General features: G+C 45.8%; 1 protein-coding gene across 1 annotated transcript in view; it reads right to left on the bottom strand.

Moving 5' to 3' along the window:
- Nucleotides 1-6,153: 6,153 nt before the first annotated feature.
- The window catches only part of KRI1 (KRI1 homolog), a 109,932-nt gene continuing 92,763 nt past the window's right edge, over nt 6,154-23,322 (bottom strand). Inside the window, exons 12-19 of the mRNA XM_069230398.1 lie at nt 16,706-16,876; nt 14,372-14,444; nt 12,298-12,416; nt 11,961-12,114; nt 11,376-11,506; nt 10,753-10,817; nt 8,055-8,150; nt 6,154-7,277 (exon numbers count right to left, since the gene is read on the bottom strand). Coding sequence (XP_069086499.1) covers nt 6,731-7,277; nt 8,055-8,150; nt 10,753-10,817; nt 11,376-11,506; nt 11,961-12,114; nt 12,298-12,416; nt 14,372-14,444; nt 16,706-16,876 — 1,356 coding nt within the window. The 3' untranslated portion in view covers nt 6,154-6,730. The remainder of the gene's footprint in view (nt 7,278-8,054; nt 8,151-10,752; nt 10,818-11,375; nt 11,507-11,960; nt 12,115-12,297; nt 12,417-14,371; nt 14,445-16,705; nt 16,877-23,322) is intronic.

Raw genomic sequence — 23,322 nt, 5'->3', positions numbered from 1 at the left:
GGCGAGCTATTGCAGAACATGCGTATCTACAGCGACAGATGCCATCGAACAGTTACATTTTGTTTTTAGTGAAGTTGGTTGAAGCAAAAAAAGAACATTGAGACTTTAAGAAGTGTATATCATGGACTTTGCTTGAGAAGTTTAAATGTCACACAATCCTATTCGTGACCCAGTGGAAGAGAAGATTGATAGTGGAGAAGGTGGTGGTATTTTAGAGTGGATCCTAGGCATACGAGCAGATGCCAAATGTGAGTGAGCCAGTGGCTAGTGAGTGAGAAAGAAGATAAGATGCTGCAAAAGTGGAAGGGATGTAAGTGTGGGAATGTCTTGATTCACTGTGTATGGAGGTTCCACTGTATAGATGTAGTAGTAACGGAAGGAACATGAAAGACTGAAGGGTAAGATAGAGGGATGGAAGAGTGAGAGGATGGGCAAGGGACTAAAATGGGGTAAAAATGCTGATTAGCTTCAAGAGGGAGACTGCTGTTGTGTCCTGAAAGTGAAGGGCTTCGTTACTCAATTACAGTTCTCAACATTCATCTGAGCAGATAGCACATAAATCACAGGATATGAGCACTGTTTATTTAATGTGGAGTCAAGGGTGTGGTACTGGTTTGCCACATGCTTCCTGGGAAAAGGCAAATCAAGAGATGTACCCACCAAGGACAATAGGGGTTGAGGAATGCATACTAGCCATAAAGATATGCAAGTACTTCCTATGGGACCATGGATGCATGGTTGTGCTAGCCAGTGAATTAACATTGCACTGAGACTTATTTGAGCTACCTTGTGCTGCAATTTTTTTTTAAACAGGCTTCACGAAACCAATGACCACAGACAGCCAACTCAGCAAATTCTTATTAGTCTTTAGGTCCGTCGGGTACCCACACCTTTCTTGTTGGGTCTAGGTATGCCCACTGATGTGCTATCAAGAGCAGAACACAGTTATAGATAGCTATGAAATTAATATTATGATGCATTATTTGTATAGCGCATGCCTACCTTAAAAAGATTTTCCAGTTCTAGGCACACCTACAGAAAATAAAACTACCCTGAGAGCCGTTCAAAGGAAACTATACTTAGGGGGGAGTCCTAAAGCTGAAACAGCCATGTTTTCAAAGATTCCCGAAACAGGGAGAGTGACTGACACTTTCTCAACCAAAGAGGGAGATGATTCCATAGACTCGGACCAAGGAAAAAGAAAGCTAGACCATCTTGGTGTGATTTCCTAATTCTAGGGATTACAGCCAACCTTGAATAACTAGAGTGCAATGATCATGCAGGGCATACTGAGATGCCAACAATCTGAGATAAGAAGGTCCTGAATTTTAAAGACATTTGTGCACATAGCACAATGCTTTAAAATGCACCCGGTGCTCAACAGGTAACCAGTGTAAGGACAGAAGCATACTGGCTTTAGAGATAAATTTTGGAGCGCGCAGCAACAGCTACGCAGCCGCATTTCAGACAATCAGGAGGCGTTTAAGTAAAGTTTTTGCTACCCCCATATATAACACATTCCCGTAATCCAGTCTGGAAATGACCAGAGCCTGGACCACAGTTCACTGGGCAGTAGTGGGGAGACAGTAGAGATTCTTCCTAAGTCACTTCAAAATGCCAAAGTGCCAGATACCTTGTGAACTGGAGGACTCATCGTGTTGATCTCTGTGGGACATTTCATTGTGTATGTATTCTGTTGTCACACACAGAGGCAAAGCAGGTACCTGGTATTGGGTCCACCCATCTCATCCTGCATTGGTTGCAGCACTACTGGGTGGTGCCACAGTCGCCGTTATTCATGCACTCTTGTGGTGTATTCTGGAGGATATATATCATGGTGTGCGCTGGACAGATGTCTGGAGTGACTGTGAGCTGTACTACAACATTCTCCAAATCGTGCAAGACTCCTAACACTAACAAAACACCAGTTTAACGTGTTAAGGTCAACCTATTCGCCACATACCAATGCTTGTCAAAATCATTCCCTTCTCTCTAAGCTCATTTGTTTGGTTTTCTAGACACAACCATATTTCTAGAGTGTATGTCTAGCCTGTCTGTTGGGCTTACAATTTCAATATATTCATTATGTGCGGTTGTGGCAGGCTCCAAAACTTCATTGATATTGTTGCTTCTAAATTTAATACAGCTTTCCCCAAAACAGCTAGAACGCAGAAGCATACATCTCTTCACCAGGTGCAGAAATAGGCTCGCCAACATTAAGCATAAACTATTTCAGGTGTATGCATGGTGCATTTGTGCTTATCCTGGTGTAAAAACCCTAGAATACCCAATAGTACACACATGGACCAAATGATGAATGTATGGCACTACGTACCCTTTGGTGGCAGGTTTTTCCACATCCATGCTCATCATCCGCTAGCTTCTGTTTCTTTGGGCTCCTCAGACATCTGGTAGTCACCCTTGGGTGGGGCTGCAGCGACCCAAAGGACAGAACATTGACTTGATAGTGTTTTCCACTTACCACAAAGTGCAGATAGCTTTAATGAGCTAGATATATAAGGATGTGAAAATAGGTGCCCTTTAGGACGAGGGTTGCCATGTGATTACATGCTGAGCAGAGGAAGGATGACCTACTAAGGTAATCAATTTAGGGGCCTCCTGCAGCCTATAGCGATTCAGTGGGTAAGGTCAAGATTTCGCCACAGAGAACTGTCCTTTCTGGAATGAGAGTGTGCAGGAAATATACCCGCTGATGTGAAGGCATAGTCTTGATGGCACGTTTGCTTAAGGGGGCTTGTGCTTCCTCTTGCAATAGTTGCTGTTGTTCTTGAGTGACTGTGTGCTGTTAAGGTGGTATGTTTGGCGGTGTGGCAATCTAAGTAGTAGCCCTATTGAACAACAGGCAAGACTCATTTACCTGAGGTTATTTCCTCTACTGTGAAAGAAACAACCTTATTCCATGAACCCCACCCACCCCTCTGTGATCAGGAGGGCGGGTGGCAAGTCACTGCTTGGGGACCGAGGCACCATGTTGGACTTGTCACAAACATTCTCTCTGCTGTTTCCTTCCTAATCACTTCAACTGTATGACTTAAAAGTGTGCCCCTCCTGAAAGGACTGCTGTTACTGGAATCTTGTCAGTTTGGTTGTGGTAGTAGTCTGCCACCTCCTAGTTTCTGCTGTTTACGAAACCTACTTCTGAGAGACTGGGTTTGGAGGCCCCAGGGCTCTGGCAATGTAATGTTTGAACTTTTGAGGCATATTGTCTACCTGAGCTCTGAACGGTTTTTCCCACCAAATAAAACGTTGACGAGTGGCTATTGGGCCTCAGAGGAAAACCTAGACACTCTCAGCCAAGCGTCATGTCAGAGGATAACGCTGATGTGGACATTCCTGGAGACTGTTCCAGCAGCATCCAGGCGGCACTAAATATTGGCATTGGGTATTATTCTGCCCTCCTCTACTAGTTCTGTCCCTCTCTAGCTCCACACCTCTGGCAGGTGTTTGACAGCCACTCTCTTACCCCACAATGATAACGAGCAAGGCAGCTTACAAAGTTGGCGATATGCCAATGTGTTGTCGCCACTACATCAACATGCTTTCTAGCAGCATCAATTTTCTCCCTCTCTTCATGTTTAGGAGAAAGGTCATAACATGTCGTTTGGGTATATGCTGTCTTCCTGGCTGACTAAGGAGTCCAGTGGGACATATCCTTTGTTGTACACATGGTCATCTGGTGTACTTCTGCTTGACCCTCGGGTCACCACCACCTAGTCCTTGACAGGTTCTTTAAAGTTTTCATTGGCATATTTTGTCATGCTTTTCAGCATGGCCAAAACTGCACAGATCCCGCCATCCTCTTCCACATCATGCAATGTAACCTTGTGACAGTCAGCAGTCTTTTGCATTATAGTAAGATATGCTGTGTTATCATTCGGAAAGGAGGCCCTCAGTGAATGCAGGTCTAGTTTATGCTCATCCTGTGGGTCTATGTTATAATCTCCTCAAGGATCATCTGCATCTCTAGGCGGTACATGGTCAAAGCAGGGATCCTGCGGGTCATAATGAGGTTATAGTGGCCTGTTCAGTGGCTAAATTGGTGGTACACTGTCATGGTGAGGGTTGTGGAATGTATGGAGGAGGCTCTGGCACAGGGCTTGTGGCCGTGTCTCTGCTCTTGTTTGTGATGGAATACAACTCCAAATCGGCTAATATTTCTCTCTTCAGAAGTCAGCTTCAGAGTCCTTCATGGTACTGCACATGGTGACTGAGGCTCAGGTGAAGCTGGGCAGGCAAGAACCTTCCCCAAACTGAGGCACGGTCCTGGAGCGCTGGACTTGAAACGAGTAGAGAGGGTCTCTTGGTTACCAAAGGTAGATGCCTCTTGTGACCAGTGTTGAGGTTCAATGCACGACTCACCCTGGAGCATGCTTTGCTTCCAACTGAGACTAGTTTGGAGATCGATCCTCAGGTGTGGATTGAGAGGCAAAAGTAAGGGCAGCATTGTTTACAATACCTTAGGGATACTTGGTGGAAGCTGTGATTAGGGCCTGTCAGAGCCCCTTTTTCTAGATATAAGCGCTATTTTGAGGGTGCAGACACATAGGTGGGGCAGCGTTTCAGTTGTTTGACGCTAGTCCAAGCATGCGATCATCACTGGCATAGGTATTTAATCACACTGGTGCGCAGATGCATGCTTCAGGCGTGCCGCTGGCACGACTATGGAAAGCCTATCTGCACTTGTCCGCAGCCAGGGATTCTAGTGGTGACAGAAGGGAGATCATACATCTAACTTACATCAGACATATGCTTCAAGATCTGGAACTTAAGAAAGGATCTTAAGGGGTGATGGGCTTGGACTCTAAGTGAGAGAGCGATGACATTGTGAGGATTGTCAGGAGATGGTGTGTGGTTTCTGCAAGGGGGTCTCACAGGTTGTTAAACAGTTGCTTCCCTGCAGGACCCGGACAGAGCACAAAGTGGAACTGTCCCTTCACTGTGGTGTGCTCTTATCAATGCCCAATCCCTCTTTAAGCACAGTGTGAAAATTAATGAATAGATTTTTTCGCTCAATTGGACTGTTTATTTGTTACTGAAACATGGGAAAGAAAGGATTCAGGTCCCGATTTTGGTATTGCGACCCCATCAGGCTATTGCGTGGCAAGACTGGACAGGATCAGGTGCAGCGAGGGGGGTATAGCTGTTATTTTTAGGGACTGGTGGAGTGTCGCTTCGTTGTGCCCTTTCCTTTTCGCACCATGCAAATCTCTGGTGCTCTTTCTTATGCCGCTTGTGCTTTCCAGATGAAGAGCGACTTCAAGAAAAATAATGTGTGTCTTTCTTCTGGCAATAGTAAGGAGGCTTGTTTTTCAAAGAAGCCACCCTCCGCTTGGCTTCCCTTTCCATTGTTGTCTTCTGGTGCATAAGAGCACAGACCAACTAAGAAAGAATGTCGTGGGAAAGGGCCAGACATCATTACCATTCTGTATGTGGATCCGTAGCCAACACTGGTTGACAGGCAGTAGCCCCAAAGTTAGCAAATGTAGTTGAAAAAACTTGTTGGCAGCACTTTCAGCAGGAGCTTAAAGCCCAAACGCATTGAAGGAAACATACCCTAAATTAGCAAAGTAATCAAGTAATGCGGAAAAAACCCTAGAAAACTCCCTGTTGATTAAAGCACAGACAAAAATAGCAACTGGGTCACCAACGGCCAGAAGTCTTTTATATGTGCATATGCAGGCCATTATGTCAGGAGGAGACACGACACTTGGACTAACCAGCATAGGTGACATATGTAGTTGTGGAAAAGTTTCCAGATCCAGACATGCACCTGGAATTAGCTTCGATCAAGGAACCTGCAGGAGTGAGTATCCAACAGATAAACATGGTATTAGGATCTTTTTTTCGCCTGGTCCCCACATAAGTCAGTAAAACAAATTCTGTTGAGTTACTACTCTTTTGATAGAAATCTCAGCGTAGCATATGCATTGGGCGAGGCCTCATTAGAATAAAGAGCATGCAGTTCATCACTATCGGGGTTGTGTTTTAGGTTTCTAAAAATCTTCTTAGCTTCGGCCACAGCCAATGCTTGCAGATCTTTACAGACTGGTGGGTGAAGCATTCCTCACAACCCTGACACCACCAGCAACAATTAATATGACTGCAGTCTGACAGATCACAAATAGCCCAAGGAACACTGGCAAAGGTTTTTATAAATATGTAGCCCATGTAGGGAATAAAATGAGTGTGCCCTTTAACTCTGGCACATGCATACATTTCAGACTTTAAAACAATTTAGAAAAGTGAGAGAAAGAAATGTGTTTGTTTTACTGGAATGGACATCCTCACAGGTGAAGAAGAGAAGCTAAGCTGTAAGGACACTTTACTAACTTCCTAGTTTTTGCTAGATAAAACACGATGGCACTATCTCAAACCAGGTTACGCTGGGGGGGGGGGGGGGGGGATTTGTAGTAAAAAAGCCTGAAACCATATGAACTCCTTGGTTTACAAATCATTCATCTAAGTTTTACACATAATGGTCACTTCAGCTCCCTCACACTAAATCAGACTAAGTCTCTCTTGCCATCCATCCTTCTGCTTGAGCTGGGTCTTTTGCCTCCTCTCTGGGCGAGTCTCTCTTCCTTTTAGGCCACATATCGTATCTCTTCATATCAGTCTTTTCTCTCCTGTCCGCCAGCCTTGCTTTGGGGACCAAGCTCTATCTTCCAGCAGTCTTTCTTATTGAGCTTCAATCTCTTATCTCTGCAGCTTAGTCTTTCTTTTTCGTGGATGGAGACTCTTGTTTCCTCTCCAGAGAACCCATTTTAGGATGTCCCTGTTTCTCCTGTTTTTTATTTTTCTCGCGTAAAATCTGCTTGAATCGAAGTCGCTTGGGATTAAGCCCATAAGCCCTTAGTCGCTGGCCACTGAACTCTCGGCCACCAAGCTTCACCTTGGAGCTCAAAAGCTGTCCTTGTAGACTCCTCTTGTGCTTCTTTTTCTTGGCCGCCGAGGAGAGGCGAGGCAGACTTCCCTCTTTTGCACTGCTGTCCTGGAGCTGTAGAGTAGTCTTACGGCTCTCACCCATCCCAGAACCGATATGTGAGAAGACCTTTTGCTTTTTTTGGTCTCCTTCAGCTTTGGGAATGAGGAAGAAGTTATCTTCCTCTTCAGAGTTTGAAGTGGATAACTTCTCAATTTGTAATTCTCTTGGGCTCAGGTCTTCCTCACGTTCCTCCTGTTTCTTCGTGTTATCTCTTTGTTTTTTGCTCACCTTGTTCTTCGTTGATGGTTGCATTCCCAGATTCTCCTCATTTCTAACAAGAGAGATCAAAAAGATTTATCAGAGGGGACATTTGCAACACATTTTTTCTTCTCTGGAAAGGAATACAGCCATGGACTTAGTTGACTCCAATTCCCTGCAGAATCAACACACAGGCAGCCTCGACCTAAAGGAGGACTGGTACTAGAATCCATGTGGCAGGTTAGGACTGAGGTGCTTTGGCAGAGATGTGGGTGGGGCTCAGTGCTGAATTTCTATGAAACAGGTGACAAGGAAAGTGAAGAGGATGTGTTATGTAAGCATACTAATCCTGCCACTGGGAGCAGGTTAGGTATTAGTTGCCTTTGGAGCACTCTTTGGGTGTCCCACTATTCAGAGAGAAAGCTGATGGGCAAGACTGAGGTACATGCCTGGGTTGTGTGCATCTCCAATTCTATAAATGATCAGGTCTGCGTGCAAGTCTCAAGATGTACTGGAAAGATTCTTTGTGATTCTAATGCTGAAACAGCACAAGCTACTGCAGATCAAGATGCAGGTGGATTGGCCGAGCTGTGCATGCAGCATGCATTCCAGTGTTGGAACAGCTGAGGATGCTACACATCAAGATTGAGTTGCAAAATACCTTTATAACTGGCAACTACCACTTTTCCTTTTATGCCCCAACTATCCCTGCGCTTATCAGCACATCTTTTCCAGCCTACTTTCCCTCCCATCTGCACAGCCATCCTTTTTTCCACACAGCACTTTATTCCCCAGCACCCAATTTGCACATTGCTCTCCACAGTCGATGCACAAGCCATTTACAACTCACGTTTGACATAGCGACTTCAAGATAAGCTGCTTCTTCCACGGATTCTGAGCCTTCATTGTGTAGATTTTCTGCTCGTGCTTCTCCTCGTTCTCAGATCTACAGCACAGAAATTGGTGACAGTTAATACTTTGTTGCGCAGATTTAACAAGGGCTTAGTCTCTTTGCCAATCACTGCTCCCCCTCCAAAAATACACACTGCTGGTGATGTTATAAGGGGATGTATTAAACAAACGGGCAGAGTATAAGCAGGGGAACAGGGTACCAAAAGGAAAAACAAGAACACCCAGAGTTTAGTAGGAGCACCGAGTGCACCGTCACATGTAAAAAAAAAAAAATGTAAAAGACCTGGCTGGAAAACTACCATCACCTCTCCAATATACCCCCAGCCACCACCTGACTCCCATCACGTATAAATAACAAAAATCTGTATTAAGATTGCAGGGAGGCATCAAGACAGGGCCAAAAGTTGGGCAGTGGAAAAGAAAGCAGCACCGTGGAGAGAGGCTGCAAAGACAATCCCATCTTCGTTTCCAGCTCGTGACTCACCTCCATTGCTATGCTGTCTGCCCTGAACAATAAAAACAGTGGCAACGTTCCCTGATGTAAAATAATTACATATGATATATAAACTGAGAAGGGGAGGAATAGAAGTGCCTCAGACAATGAACGTACATCAGGGAAGGTTCCTTGTGTAGTATGTGCAGCAGTAACCTTCCAAATGTATACTGACCTACATACAAGTGCTTTAATGGAGAACATCCTGCCCTCTTAACATCCCCAGAAGGCAGCATCTCTCTCAGCTCCAAACATTCACGACCCACCAAGCCTACCTTGGGAGCTCCACTGAATGAGATTAGCAACCACTGTGTTTGCATCGCATCATTCTTCAAAACCACCACACTCAGTGACAGAGGCTCTTGCTGGTCAATTTCTGCTGGCCAAGTGAATGAGAATCTAGATGGTGGAGTCAGAGCTGCTAGTTAAGCGAGAAGCATGGGAACTTGGAGGTGCGCTCTGTTCAGGATTACAAGCCGCAACACAGCTCCTTTGTTCTGGTTGTGACATGGAACCTTAAGCAGACAGTACCTATCATCAGTTTATGGAAGTGGAGCCCCAGCACTTATGAGAGACTGTTGAAAACTATCAGGAAGGGTGGAGTCAAAATGCAGGCTCAAAAAGGGGATATGGATGCTGAGAGTGAAACAGCTGATGTTTTTCAGGGCAGGTGAGATATTCTGGTGGTGGGTGTGTTTCCATCCTCTCCTTGGAGGTGGAGAGCATACAGTCCAATAAACCTTAGTGTGTGCAGAATATGCACCAGAAAGCCAGGACCCAGCGGGCATAAATAGCTGCCTATTTGGCAGGAGAAGCACACAGAAAAGGTGAGAGGGCTTTTGATTAACTTCCTTTCAAAAGGTGCACGTGTGGAAATCCCATCAAAGTGGGCCCACTAGAGAAACAGTACAGTTAGAAATGAAGGTGAGGACTACAATACTGATGGAAGACCATTTTGGCCTAGGTCACTGGGATGCAAGCCATCCACAACTACTGCAAAGCAGGTGCCAATTTACCTTCTCCAGAGCCGAAAGATCTTGGGAGCCTCTCTGGAAATCCTCAACAAGGTGAGAGGAATCCAGTTTAAGGTAACCGCTGCAGACAGTAGGCTAGATGCACTCTCGATGCTTGTAACAGGAGGGTAAGTGGCAATTCAAGCACTTAGAAAAGGAATTAATGTGATAGAGAGACATATCCAGCCAGCATAAGGCTAAATGAAATGCAACTTTCCTACGCAGTCTCCTTTGTGGTCAGCACTTAAGACAGAAAGTGCTTGGAAATGCCAGGGGAGCAGGCAATCATACACTTATTGGCTGGAGTGAACCCGCAGGAGCTTACAGGAAACCTGAGACCTTCATGCAGAATGCACAAGATCTGGCCAGCCATCCTCAAAATAGCATCATGAAACCGCCAATGTGATTGCCAGCAAGATGTAAAAAGATTTTGGAAACCACCAGGGTATAGTAATCATTTTGTATTAGGAAGCAGAACAGGTTTTTATACCTAGGCCCAACGGAGAGGAAAAGTAAAAGATCGGAAGCTGCTTTTCTTCCCGCAATGGCAGTCATGCTGTTGTCGGTATGAAAAAAATCGCTAGAATAGAAGAGTGGTTTGACCAAAGAGTCCCAGCCAGTATTTTGTGTCTGGCTTGACAGAGTGATTATAAGGGATAAAATATTGTTATCTGGGTAAGCCAAGGCGGACTCTCCCTAGAGTCTCCCTGGACAAAAGCTTCAACAGAATGTAGTTTTGCTGCTGCAATGTGTTTCTGTCTTTGCTAAAATATGACGTCTTATAAGGGTGACAGATATAGCCTTAAAGGATGGGCCTACAGTCTAAAGGTGAGCCATGCCCATTAAGAACTGGTGCCACTGTGGAGCCTGGAATGTGTTCTTATAGTGCACAGCTCTCACTATATTCCTATTCCAAATATGAACAGTTATTGTTAGTCACACTGCTTCATTGAGAGTATGGGCCTAGATGTCCATGAGCGGTCTGCTGAAACGTGCCATGATTAGACACCAATTGCAGAACGCTTTGTTGGAAGATGAATGAGATGCCTTTACTAATCCTGTATAATCTATTAAAAAGATTTAGAATAGCATCCCAACTTAACCTTTGCTCGTCGGTTTTCTTCTCTCACCTGTACATACAGGTCTTCCTCAGGGAGCACCATCTGTTGAGCTCTTGATCTTCAGCTGCTAGAATCTAGAGGAGACGCAACAGGAAAGAACTGTGAAAGCAGAATACAAGAACAGTGGGAAAAGCGGTGTAGGAACTACAGTGTCAGATGTCGTACATAAGGGACGAAAGGAATGGCATTATAGGACTTCAAGAGAAATCACAAAGATACTGGCGTGGGGTAGAGGCTCGGATAAGGGGTGATCGATGCAAAGCTTGGTTCACAGGTAATGGAGGAAAAGTTGTGAGGTGATCAAGGCAAGGTGTGGGGTGATCAAGGCTGGCTAAGCTTAGTAGTATTAGAAGCAGGGTTCAGCTCAGGGACGAAGAAGACAGGGCTCACAGGTATGAGGGAGGGAAGGTTTTCAAGGTTATCGGTCAAAGATGAGGGGAGTGAGACAAAGTACAGGGGTAAAGATCAAAGGGAAGGGGCAAGGGTCACAGGTGAGAGGGTGAGAGATCAGATTCTGAAAGGTTACAGGTCACTTGTGGGGAAACCAGCAGAGCCCACAATTAAAGGTCAGGAGTGAGTGGCCGAAAAGGAACTAGGCAAGAAACACAAACTGCTCACGGCACAGCAGGTACCTCCTCTGCTGAAAGGCCAAAGTCACAGGGCACCACCTGTCGGTACTTGAAGCGGCATGGCAGATCATCAATGATATCCTCATAGTCCAGCTTGTAATATTCATCTAAGTACTGCTCAAATGTATTATCACCTACAAAAGACAGAGGACCAATCACGAGCCATGTGGAGAACCAAGTACACAGCAGGTATAAAGAGTCAGAGGTTTGTTTTAACACAGTGCAACTGTGGATTCAAAAGCCACAGGCAGAGCACACAGACAAGAACATCACGTGACAAAAAATAATTTAGGAGTAAACATGGAAAAAATTATTTAATACATTATGATAAAGATCAACTACAATAAAATTCAATGCTAAAGAATACTGACAGGACACTAGTACTGGATTATCTCTGCAAGCTGCTTCATCCAAGTGCAGACTGCCCTCAGTGCGCGAGGTGCAGTGCAGGCCGTGGCAGCTGCTCTCTGCAATATCAGGTGGCGCAGCGCAGAAGGCTTTTGGCAAAATGGAGGCAGAAGCACAGGGTACAAGGCAGGTGTTCTCAAGGCCTCAGTGGAGGCTGCGCTCAGCAGCATATTTACTCACTGGGATCAAAGACTGGCTTCTCTGTGCTGATCACCTCTGCAAACCGTGACTTGCGCTTCTTCTTTCCTGTCAGAGGCCCCTCCTGTTGTAGTTTCTTTCGCTTCTTTTTCGAGGAGGTAGAAAGGGGCTGGCTCGGGTCATAGTCTGCATCCATCTGTCAGAGAAAGCGAAGCAGGAAGAAACATCTGATTAGGAGGTGGCTATGGCGGCGCACCAAGGAAGCTTCAGCAGGAGGCCCGGGCATAGTGGCTAAAAGAGTATGACGAGACTACAGAAAGTGCATGAAGGGGGAGCTGCACAAGCATAACACAAACAGTTTATTCACTGCCATATGTACCACAAAGTTGGGATCCTCGCAATGCGGCTCGAAGCCTTCTTCATCATTCCAAGCATCGTCGACCTCACCCTCCTGGTCACCCTCCTTACTGCCAGTCCACGTGTCCCAGTTCCACTGATCTACATGAAAAAATTATCAAATAAGAGGATCATGACGTATTTGATAAGCTGTTCAAAATGTTGTCCCACAGTCACCTGATCTACTTACAGGCAGAGTTCCCTAGCTGAGTGTGCAGTCAGCTCACCAGAAACTTGTGCAGCTCACATTTCACCCACCTTTGTGAGTCACTCGTTAAGGAAGTGACAGTGACAGAGGGAGGCAGTGACACAAACATATTTTCCATGTGTTTTTCAAAGAAATGTTTGCAGCACATTTTTTGCTGTATGACAGGGAAGCAGTTTGAAAATATTTAATAGCTTTCCTTTCGTTATCAAAACAGCACATTGTGTGTGCATGGCCACTACTTCCCTCACATGTAAACTGCATGAAACTGAGGCACACGAGGAATAAAAAATAACTAACATTTTTCTGATTAGCAAACCTTTTAAATGTGTCCAGGAGAGTGCTCTGTCTCCCGAGAAAGTAAGGATGAAGGTTGGTTACGTGCTGAGTGTAATTTGGTATTTATTGCAAGTGCTTTTTCCGTTTCTTTATTAGCTTTACAACCAACATCAGTTATAACATGTTGGAGCCCCCAGAAATGCGCTCCCCAATTTATTGCCAGTGCTGAGTGTTGGAACTGCTCATGACTCTGAAAACGCAAAGCCATGGTGGTAAAAGCATATGTGGGCAATAACGCGAAATTTAGAGCAATTGTACTAACACATGCGCTCATTTATTATTACAGAGCAAAGACCAATTTCGCGTGTATTCCCACAGTAAACAAAACGGACATGAGAAAAACACTTTATTGCCTGAAGATTGCATGTATCAATTACGCTGCACAGCGAAACAACACTCCTAGTAGTCTCTTCAAAGTGATGTTATCGTACTGTACACATTTTACCTCCTTCATCCTGCTTTTGGTTAAATAATTTTAATTAAAACAAATGTACTTGAAAAATACGCTGGCATGAACTGTGTATACAGATGCATAACATTTTTATTGGTTAAAGTAACATAATTAAAAGGGCCTGACCTCCTCAACTTTCATATAATAAAATTCTAAACATGGCTTGTAGGGTTAGATGGGATGGGATGGGATTAGGCAGAGATGGGTAAAGAATAGTTGCCAAAGAGCAAACCACAGACAGTGGAACATGTGGTCACCAAAGGGTATAGCAGCTATTGGAACGTGTAGCCTGGTAGATGTGCTGGGGAGAGATCAGCAAGCATTGGTGGGGAAGGTATTAAGGAAGTAAGGGCACAACCCAGCAAGCATGCCTGGCCACTAGAGGAAAATAAATAGGGTACCGAGCCTCAAACGCCTGCACCTACACAATAATTATAAAGTGTAGAATATATACATACTAAGAAAGTGGAATCAATGTTGGTCACGGTTCTGTAACAATGATGCTGTGGTAGAGGGCATGAGGGGAGAGGGAGGAATCAGCACGAAGCGTCAGCCATCGGGTACAGAAGCACAAGTACACACCGGCTGAGATCTCTCTCTGCTGTTGCTGCTTCACTAAGTTTCTAACTGCCTGCTACAACAAAGACACACAAAAGTGATCCCTGCCAGTCCTGGCCAGAAGTCCCCCTTCCTCACTTCCACCAGCTAATCACATGGAAATGATCAATGATTGTTAAGCAGTATCAATGAACCATTCTTGGAGTGAAAGGCAACAAAGTATAGGTCCAAGGGCGGGAAGAAAATAAAGCTTCCACTGCACAGCTGCCGGAGTGTGAAGAGTGAATGGTTCATCTAACGCACCAGTTTTCCCCTTAGCCTCACTACTGCTCCACTTGAAAACTGAAACGAAAACATTTACACTTAATCACTAGCATAAACAGTCAATTCTGGGGAAATCACCATATGTGAGATCAATAGCATGTATTCATCAAACAGATAACACCTACAAATAGTGCCCAGATACAAGTCTAACAGAGAGGCCTCTTGAAGCGGCGGACTCACCATCCAGTTCCTCGTCCTCAAACTGAGGTTTCTCTGCTTCACCAACTTCATAATATTCATCTCCAAAAAATTTCTAGTTGATAGTAAAAGAGGGAAGTCAGGTCATTTAGAAATAAATCGGCAAAAATGTAGCAAATAGGTTAGTGAAGACGCAATCAGAATGTAGACACTGACACCAGGAACTTATAATGAAAACTAAGAGATAACAAAGGTAGGACAAAATACCGTACACATATACCTAATAGGCCCCTGCTATCTTCTTGGGAATACTGATCTCGGAGTCATGAAAATGAGGATGGGAAAGTAATAATGCTCATTTACGGCATATGCAGCCCTTTCCAGTCATAGTTTAAGAGGGCATTCAACTTTTTTCAAAATAAAATGTTGTTCCTTCCTGGTAGTTTTCCATCCTCTGTCAGATTTACTAATTAAACACTCCAGAAAAAACAAGGTACAATATAGAAATCAAATAGATAAACAGTGCAGAATTAAATGTTGCACTTTCTAGGTCTTACTTAACAATAACAAATGCACTGTTTGTTGAAAGACCTTGATATCTTACAGTGGGCTTAGAGCCTGCCCACTCTCATTTGCTTGTGTCTTATTCGTCAGCTTAGGTGGGCTTTTTTTTCCCCCTCTTCTTCGGTTTGCCCCTCCTCTGGAACATGAATGCATTACTTGTGTCCTTCCACCTCTCACTGTTCAGATGTTTTTTGTTTAAGCATTCTACAAATGTGCATGAGTTTTCCAGCAGTCTTCCTTGTGTACTTCTCCCTCCTCCATGTTCCTTTTTCTTGCTGTGCCCCCAGTGGCCGTTCTGGCTTTTTCTATGCCCACTTACCCTCTTGTCCATTTGCTCCACCAGCTGTGCCCATAAACCCACCCACCGCTGTTAGTTTGCTTCATTAGCCCCTTCTACCCAACCTACATTTTTGGTGTTTAGCCAGCCCCTCTCGTCTGCTACTGTTGAGAGCTCTGTCCTTGTGCTTTTCCATCGCCTCCCACCCACCGCTGTCCGTGGGCTTCCACTACCTCACCTTCACACACTTTATTACCAGCTTCCCGCACCAGGTCCTCTTTCCCTTCACTGTCAGCGTGCTTCCTCATCCCCTCTGCCCGCCATCAATTGTAAGCTTGCTTCCCCATCACCTCCAGTCCACTCTCCGTTGTCAGCTTGCTTACTCAGCCTCCTTCCAGCGTGCCGCCCATTGTCAGTTTGCTCAAATCTTCCATTATGAATTGGCTGCTGCAGTCCTTCCCGCCCTCCCCTGTCTGGTTGATGCCCCATCCCTGCCCACCCCTCCATTGTCAGCTTGCTAGCCCAGCCTCTCCTGCCAATCCTCTGTTATCAGTTTGCTGCCCCTGGAGGTGCTGGATACGGACACCTGTCCAAGAGAGAAGCTTTAAAGCTTGAACCATGATTCTTTACGAAAGCCATTTCCTAAGCACTGCGCAAAGTTGAAAAAATGTCACCAACTAGATGTAGAAATGTGAAAATTCACAGAGTGCAGCTCTGGATCCGCAAAGGACACGGAGAAAAGGGAATTGACATCCTGGTATCAAGAGTGGCACTATACGGCTCCAGTGACATCACACCAACACCACTTCTAGAGCAGAGATGGAGCCAGCACCACCTGTGCAGGAACATTATTACATGGTTCTGGATCCAGTCTGCCACCTGGGCATATTCAAGAAGTGAGGATTCTGCAGGTAGCAGTATCTGACAGAGTACCAAGTGCACTGCATATACAGCAAGCATTTCTAGGTGATAAACTGTACTATATGTCCTGATTTAAATTTTTTTTACGTATTTCAAACCTAAGTCCAGTCTGCAAGATGACCTCATGACTATCTCAGGTTGATACAATAAATTGTTCCAGATTCCCATTATTTAAAAGAGAGCGAGAGATAAGGGGAAAAATAAAAAAGGAAGAGAAAAGGAGGAAAAAAGAAAAGGTAAAATGGCAAAAAGGAAATAAAGTAAGCTGAAAAGAGGAAGAGTGTAAGACGAAAAGCACTAAGTGGGTAAAAGGAAAAAAGAAGGGAGTTAAGGAAGACAAAAAGGAAGGTGGAAAGGAAGACGAAAGGAAACAAACGGAGTCAAGAGACATGAAAAAAGGGCAAATGATAATGTTTGTAAAAATGTAAAGGAGTGGATTTTTTTCCCTAGAATTAGAGGCATCCGCCAGAGACATAAAAATAGAACAAAGCAAAACAGATTTATGCAAGGACTATCTGCAGACTCAAAGCACAGCACGGCCCTGAACAGCTCGCACCCACACTTGCTCTAAAGACTGACAACGGTACACTCTTTGTGTTGATTATATACTGCACCTGCATGAGCTGGTCATGTTTGGCTGGGTCGAAGTCCTCGTCCAGGTCTTGCTCATGAAAGCCAACACTCTCATTGCCCGTTATCTCCCGCAGCTTCTCCAGCCGGCTCAGGATCTCCTTCCGCTTCAAGTTTTTGAGCTGTTTCAAGTCTTCCTTCTTGCGCTCCTTCTCCTACAGGGAAAAGGTGTCTGTCAAGCAGGCTGAAAGCAGGCACATGTAATAGACCATACCCTTGGGGCGCAGAGAGAGTGAGACTAATGTAGTCAACATTCTGAGGAAAGCAGGAAAGGGTGGAATACAGAGGAAAAATAGCAGACTATAGAGCCAACAGTATTTAACGTCACCTAGTGCATTTATGAACATCTCTAAGGTGCCCTCAGTGTGCATTTTTTAATAAATCCCACACTGGCATTAGTAGGGGTTTATTGTGCTGAGAAGTTTGATACCAAACTTACTTCCCAGTATTCAGTGTAGCCATTATGGAACTGTGGAGTTCGTTTTGACAAACTCCCAGACCATATACTTAATATGGCCACACTGCACTTACAATGTCTAAGCATGGACTTAGACACTGTAGGGGCATAGTGCTCATGCAGCTATGCCTTCATCTGTAGTATAGTGAACTATGCCTTAGGGCTGTGAGGCCAGCTAGAGGGGTGACTTAACTATGCCACAGGCAGCATTTTGTAGGCATGGCACCCTGAGGGGGATGCCATGTTGACTTTGCATTTTTCTCCTCACCAATGCACACAATCTGAACTGGCAGTGTTAGGTGGGGGGGGGCACAACACATGCTGCAACCCTTAGGGACCTTCCCTGGTCACAGGGCCCTTGGTACCACTGGTACCTTTTACAAGGGACTTAACTGTGGACCAGAGGTGTCCCAATTGTGAAAACAATGATACACTTTTAGAGAAAGAACACTGTTGCTGGGGCCTGGTTAGCGGGATCCCAGCACACTCTCAGTCAGGTCAGCATCAATATCAGGCAAAATGTGTGTGTGTGATTGGGGCGGGGTGGGGGGGAATGAGAAGGAGGGGGTAACTGCAACAAGTGCCAGTTTCCTACAGATGCTACATGTGTGTGGTCATGAAATGTGATTGTGTGGCCTTTTAAATCAGACAAAGCATCCAAAACTGAAGAATGGGGCTTTGTTTGAAGATAATGGTGTTGCAAGGTTTTTAGGCTCTTACATAATATCAGATGGTCTGACAGATTACAAATAATAGACACTATGGCTGTATAAGGTGGCAGTGTGCACAAAGTAAGTCTGGATAAAAGGTCTAGGTTTTTATATGACCGGAACCTTCAGCAACGTCAAGCTGGTCTTACAGACATATTATCTGTTGGCAAAGCGCAAACATGTATTTCAAACAGGTCTTTTAGAAGTGAATAGCACAAGGTAAACAGACATTTGAATGAAGCAAAAGCTACTTAAAGATAACAGTTGAAGAGCCAGGTTTTAAACATATTCCCAAACTTCCGTCTGTAAGCAACCAAAGATGTTTGTTCAAGAGAAAGGCTCCTTGTACTCAAAAGATCTAAAGTCCAAACAATGCATTTTGTAAAGGTGAGGGATGGTCTGGAACCTTCATGATGATGGGAGGAGTGCGTAAGAAGGCCTATATTGAGTATAATTCAAAGCTAAGCAGCTAGGAGGGCCATGACTGAAGACTTTGTGACTGAAGCAGAGTCATTTGTAAGCAATCCTTTTCACAGTTGGCAGCTGTTACAAGGAATGGAGACTTGCTGAGACACGGTCAAATTTGCTCATTAAAAAAGTTGTCCTGATGCGGCATTCGGAATGAGATGCAATCTGGTAAGACTTTTAGCTTCAGTACCAGATAAGATGACACTGCAATAGTAGAGGTACAAATGAATAAAGACGTTTATATTGGAGAACGCCTTAGAAAAATAATGGTAAAATATGCTAAGAGGTGGAAGAAAAAAACTTTAGTGATTGTTTGAGCATGCCTGTCCAGAGAGTGTTTTGTATCAAGAAGGATCCTGAAGATTTCTCAGTGTCGAGACAGGTTGAGGTCAACTGTCTATTGAGGTGGTCATAAGGAATTATCCACACTCATTCGGAATATAACAAGTGAGCTTGATTCATCACTGATCTAGACCCCATGCCCTCACTGGGCTGTGAAGTCTATTCTGTTTCCAAATGGTAGACAGAAAATGGAGACTCACAATAACTAATGTAATAGGTTCACTACAATGGGGTTTTCCTAGGGATGGTTTTGTCAGTATCTTACTAGTCTACAGTGTGATCTTTCCGGACTACATTGTGGGAGGCTGACTGTAGGAAGCTGGCTCTGCATATACTATTTCAAAGTAAGAAATAGTGTGCACAGAGTCCAAGGGTTCCCCCTTAGAGGTAAGATGGTGGCAAAAGTAGATAATTCTAAAGCTCTATTTTGTGGTAGTGTGGTCGAGCAGTAGGCTTATCAGAGGGTAGTGTTAAGCATTTGTTGTACACATACAGGCAATAAATGAGGAACACACACTCAAAGACTTACTCCAGGCCAATAGGTTTTTATAATGAAAAATATATTTTCTTAGTTTATTTTAAGAACCACAGGTTCAAGATTTACAGTTAATACTTTAAATGTAAGGTACTTCACTTAAGATACTTTAGGAACTTTGAATAAAAACAATATCATGTAGTCTTGGTAAAAATGGCAATAAGCTATTTTCAAAGTGGACAGTGCAAAAATCAACAGTTCCTGGGGGGAGGTAAGTAAAGGTTAGATTAGGAGGTAAGTAAAACACTTACAAGTCTCAGTTCTGGGGCATAGGCAGCCCACCGTTGGGGGTTCAAGGCAACCCCAAAGCTACCACACCAGCAGCTCAGGGCCGGTCAGGTGCAGAGGTCAAAGAGGTGCCCAAAACACATAGGTGCCCATGGGGAACAGGGGTGCTCCGGTTCCAGTCTGCCAGCAGGTAAGTACCCACGTCCTTGAGGGGCAGACCAGGGTTTTTTTGTAGAGCACTGGGGGGGGACACAAGTGGGCACACAAAACACACCCTCAGCGGCACAGGGGCGGCCAGGTGCAGCTTGCAAAGCAGGAGTCGGGTTTCAGGTAGGAAACAATGGAGGGACCCGGGGGTCACTCTAGCGGTGCAGGCAGGCACGGGGGCGGGGCTTCTCAGGGCAGCCACCACCTGGGCAAGGCAGGGGGTCGCTTGGGGGTCACTCCTGCGTCGAAGTTCAGTTCCTTCAGGCCCTGGGGGCTGCGGGTGCAGTGTTGGTTCCAGGCGTCAGGTCCCTTGTTACAGGCAGTCGCGGTCAGGGGGAGCCTCTAAATTCTCTCTGCAGGTGTCGCTGTGGGGGCTCAGGGGGGTCATCTCTGGTTACTCAAAGGCTTGCAGTCGCCGGGAAGTCCTCCCTGAGGTGTTGGTTTTCTGCAGGTCGAGCCGGGGGCGTCGGGTGCAGAGTCTCACGCTTCCGGCGGGAAACATGAAGTCTTTGGAAGTTGCTTCTTTGCTGCAAAGAAGTAGTTGGTTTTGAACAGGGCCGCTGTTCATGGGAGTTTCTTGGTCCTGTAGTCCAGGGCAGTCCTCTGAGGCTTCAGAGGTCGCTGGTCCCTGTTGGATGCGTCGCTGGAGCAGGTTTTGAAGTTGGAGACAGGCCGGTAAGGCTGGGGCCAAAGCAGTTGTCGTCTTCCTCCTTCTCTGCAGGCTTGTAGGTCAGCAGTCCTTTCTTCAGGTTGCAGGAATCTGATTTCCTGGGATCTGGGAAGCCCCTAAATACTGAATTTAGGGGTGTATTTCGGTCTGGGAGGGCAGTAGCCAATGGCTACTGTCCTTGAGGGTGGCTACACCCTCTTTGCGCCTCCTCCCTGTGGGGAGGGGGGCACATCCCTAATACTATTGGGGGAATCCTCCAAACTCAAGATGGAGGATTTCTCAAGGCAGGGGTCACCTCAGCCCAGGACACCTTAGGGGCTGTCCTGACTTGTGGGTGACTCCTCCTTGTTTTTCTCATTATCTCCTCCAGCCTTGCTGCCAAAATTGGAGGCAGTGGCCGGAGGGGCGGGCATCTCCACTAGCTGGGATACCCTGGGGCGCTGTAACAAAAGGGGTGAGCCTTTGAGGCTCACCACCAGGTGTTACAGTTCCTGCAGGGGGAGGTGAGAAGCACCTCCACCCAGTACAGGCTTTGTTCCTGGCCACAGAGTGACAAAGGCACTCTCCCCATGTGGCCAACAACATGTCTGGTGTGTGGCAGGCTGGCAGAAACTGGTCAGCCTACACTAGAAGTCGGGTAGGTATTCAGGGGGCATCTCTAAGATGCCCTCTGGGTGTATGTTACAATATATTGCACACTGGCATCAGTGTGCATTTATTGTGCTGAGAAGTTTGATACCAAACTTCCCAGTTTTTAGTGTAGCCATTATGGAACTGTGGAGTTCGTGTTTGACAAACTCCCAGATCATACACTCTTATGGCTACCCTACACTCACAATGTCTAAGGTTTTGCTTAGACACTGTAGGGGCAAAGTGCTCATGCACATGTGCCCTCACCTGTGGTATAGTGCACCCTGCCTTAGGGCTGTAAGACCTGCTAGAGGGGTGACTTACCTATGCCACAGGCAGTGTGAGGTTGGCATGGCACTCTGAGGGGAGTCCCATGTCGACTTAGTAATTTTCTCCCCACCAGCACACACGCTGTGAAGCAGTGTGCATGTGCTGAGTGGGGGGTCCCCAGGGTGGCATAAGACATGCTGCAGCACTTAGAGACCTTCCCTAGCATCAGGGCCCTTGGTACCAGTTACAAGGGACTTACCTGAGTGCCAGGGTTGTGCCAATTGTGGAGACAAAGGTACAGTTTAGGGAAAGAACACTGGTGCTGGGGCCTGGTTAGCAGAGTCCCAGCACACTTTCTAATCATAACTTAGCATCAGCAAAGGCAAAAGGTTAGGGGGTAACCATGCCAAGGAGACATTTCCTTACAAAACACCCCCCCCCACCAAACAAAAGAGGATGAGACTAACCTTTCCCAAGAGAGTCTTCATTTTCTAAGTGGAAGAACCTGGAAAGGCCATCTGCATTGGCATGGGCAGTCCCAGGTCTGTGTTCCACTATAGAGTCCATTCCCTGTAGGGATATGGACCACCTCAACAGTTCAGGGTTTTCTCCTTTCATTTGCATGAGCCATCTGAAAGGTCTGTGGTCAGTTTGAACTATGAAGGGAGTACCAAAAAGGTATGGTCTCAACTTCTTCAAGTACCAGACCACAGCAAAGGCCTCCCTCTCAATGGCACTCAAACACTGCTCCCTGGGGAGTAACCTCCTGCTAATAAAAGCAACAGGTTGGTCAAGGCCATCATCATTTGTCTGGGACAGGACTGCTCCTATCCCATGTTCAGAGGCATCTGTCTGCACAATGAACTGCTTAGAGTAATCTGGAGCTTTCAAAACTGGTGCTGTGCACATTGCTTGCTTCAGGGTGTCAAAGCAAAGGCCTTTTCACAGTCCAAAGTCCAGTTAACTTTCTTAGGCATTTTCTTGGAGGTAAGTTCTGGGAGTGGGGGGGGGGCACTATTGATCCATAATCCTTGACAAACCTCCTATAGTAACCAGTCAAGCCAAGGAATGCCCTGACTCGAGTCTGGGTTTTTGGAGCTACCCAGTCCAGAATAGTCTGGATCCTGGGTGGGAGTGGCTGAACTTGGCCTCCACCTACAAGGTGTCCCAAGTAAACCACAGTACCCTGCCCTATCTGACATTTAGATGCCTTGATAGAGAGGCCTGCTGCTTGCCGCTGAGGGTGTACTTTCTGTGTGGACATTTCCTTTGGTTTCCTCAGCAGCTTGCTGCCTTAGTCCTTCAAGAGAGGGATAAGTTTCTCGCCCCTTGCACAGCTGTTCCCTTGAGGGTCCCCCTGGGCCCAAGAGCTCAACCTGGTAAGGTTCTAACTCCATAGGCTCAGTTCCCGCAGGGGATAGAACTTCTTCCTGAGAAGAGAGGTTCTGTTTCTTCTTCTGTGCTGAAGCTGGTTCCCCAGTCTTCTTTCCTTTTCTCTTGGAGGGTTGGGCCATTATTCCAGACACCAACACCTCTTTTTCACCCTGAGCTCTGCACTGTGACCTACTCTTGACACACAAGTTCAGGGATACCCAGCATGGCTGCATAGGTTTTGAGGTCTACCTCAGCCCATGCTGAGGACTCCAGATCATTTCCAAGCAGACATTGTACTGGTATAGCAGAAGAGACTACCACCTGTTTCAGGCCAGTGATCCCTCCCCATTATAAAGTTACCATAGCCATGGGATGTACTTTAGCCTGATTGTCAGCATTGGCGACTGGATAAGTTTGTCCAGTCAGGCATTGTCCTGGGGAAACCAGTTTGTCTCTCACCATAGTGACACTGGCACCTGTATCCCTCAGGGGCTCCACTCTAGTCCCATTAATAAAGAGCGGATGCCTGTATTTTTGCATGTTAGGCGGCCAGGCAGCTAGTGTCCACCCCACCCTCAGAGACTAATGTAGCTTCAGTGTGGGCCCTGATTTGCTCTGGGCACACTGTTGATCCCACCTGGAGACTGGCTATTCCCGTGCTAACTGGAGTAGTAGTTAAAGTGGAACCTTTCTTGGGACAGGCCTTGTCT

Source organism: Pleurodeles waltl, chromosome 4_2 (assembly GCF_031143425.1).
Source record: "Pleurodeles waltl isolate 20211129_DDA chromosome 4_2, aPleWal1.hap1.20221129, whole genome shotgun sequence".
In the NCBI taxonomy this organism is placed as follows: domain Eukaryota; kingdom Metazoa; phylum Chordata; class Amphibia; order Caudata; family Salamandridae; genus Pleurodeles; species Pleurodeles waltl.
This window is presented reverse-complemented; position numbering and strand designations above follow the sequence as displayed.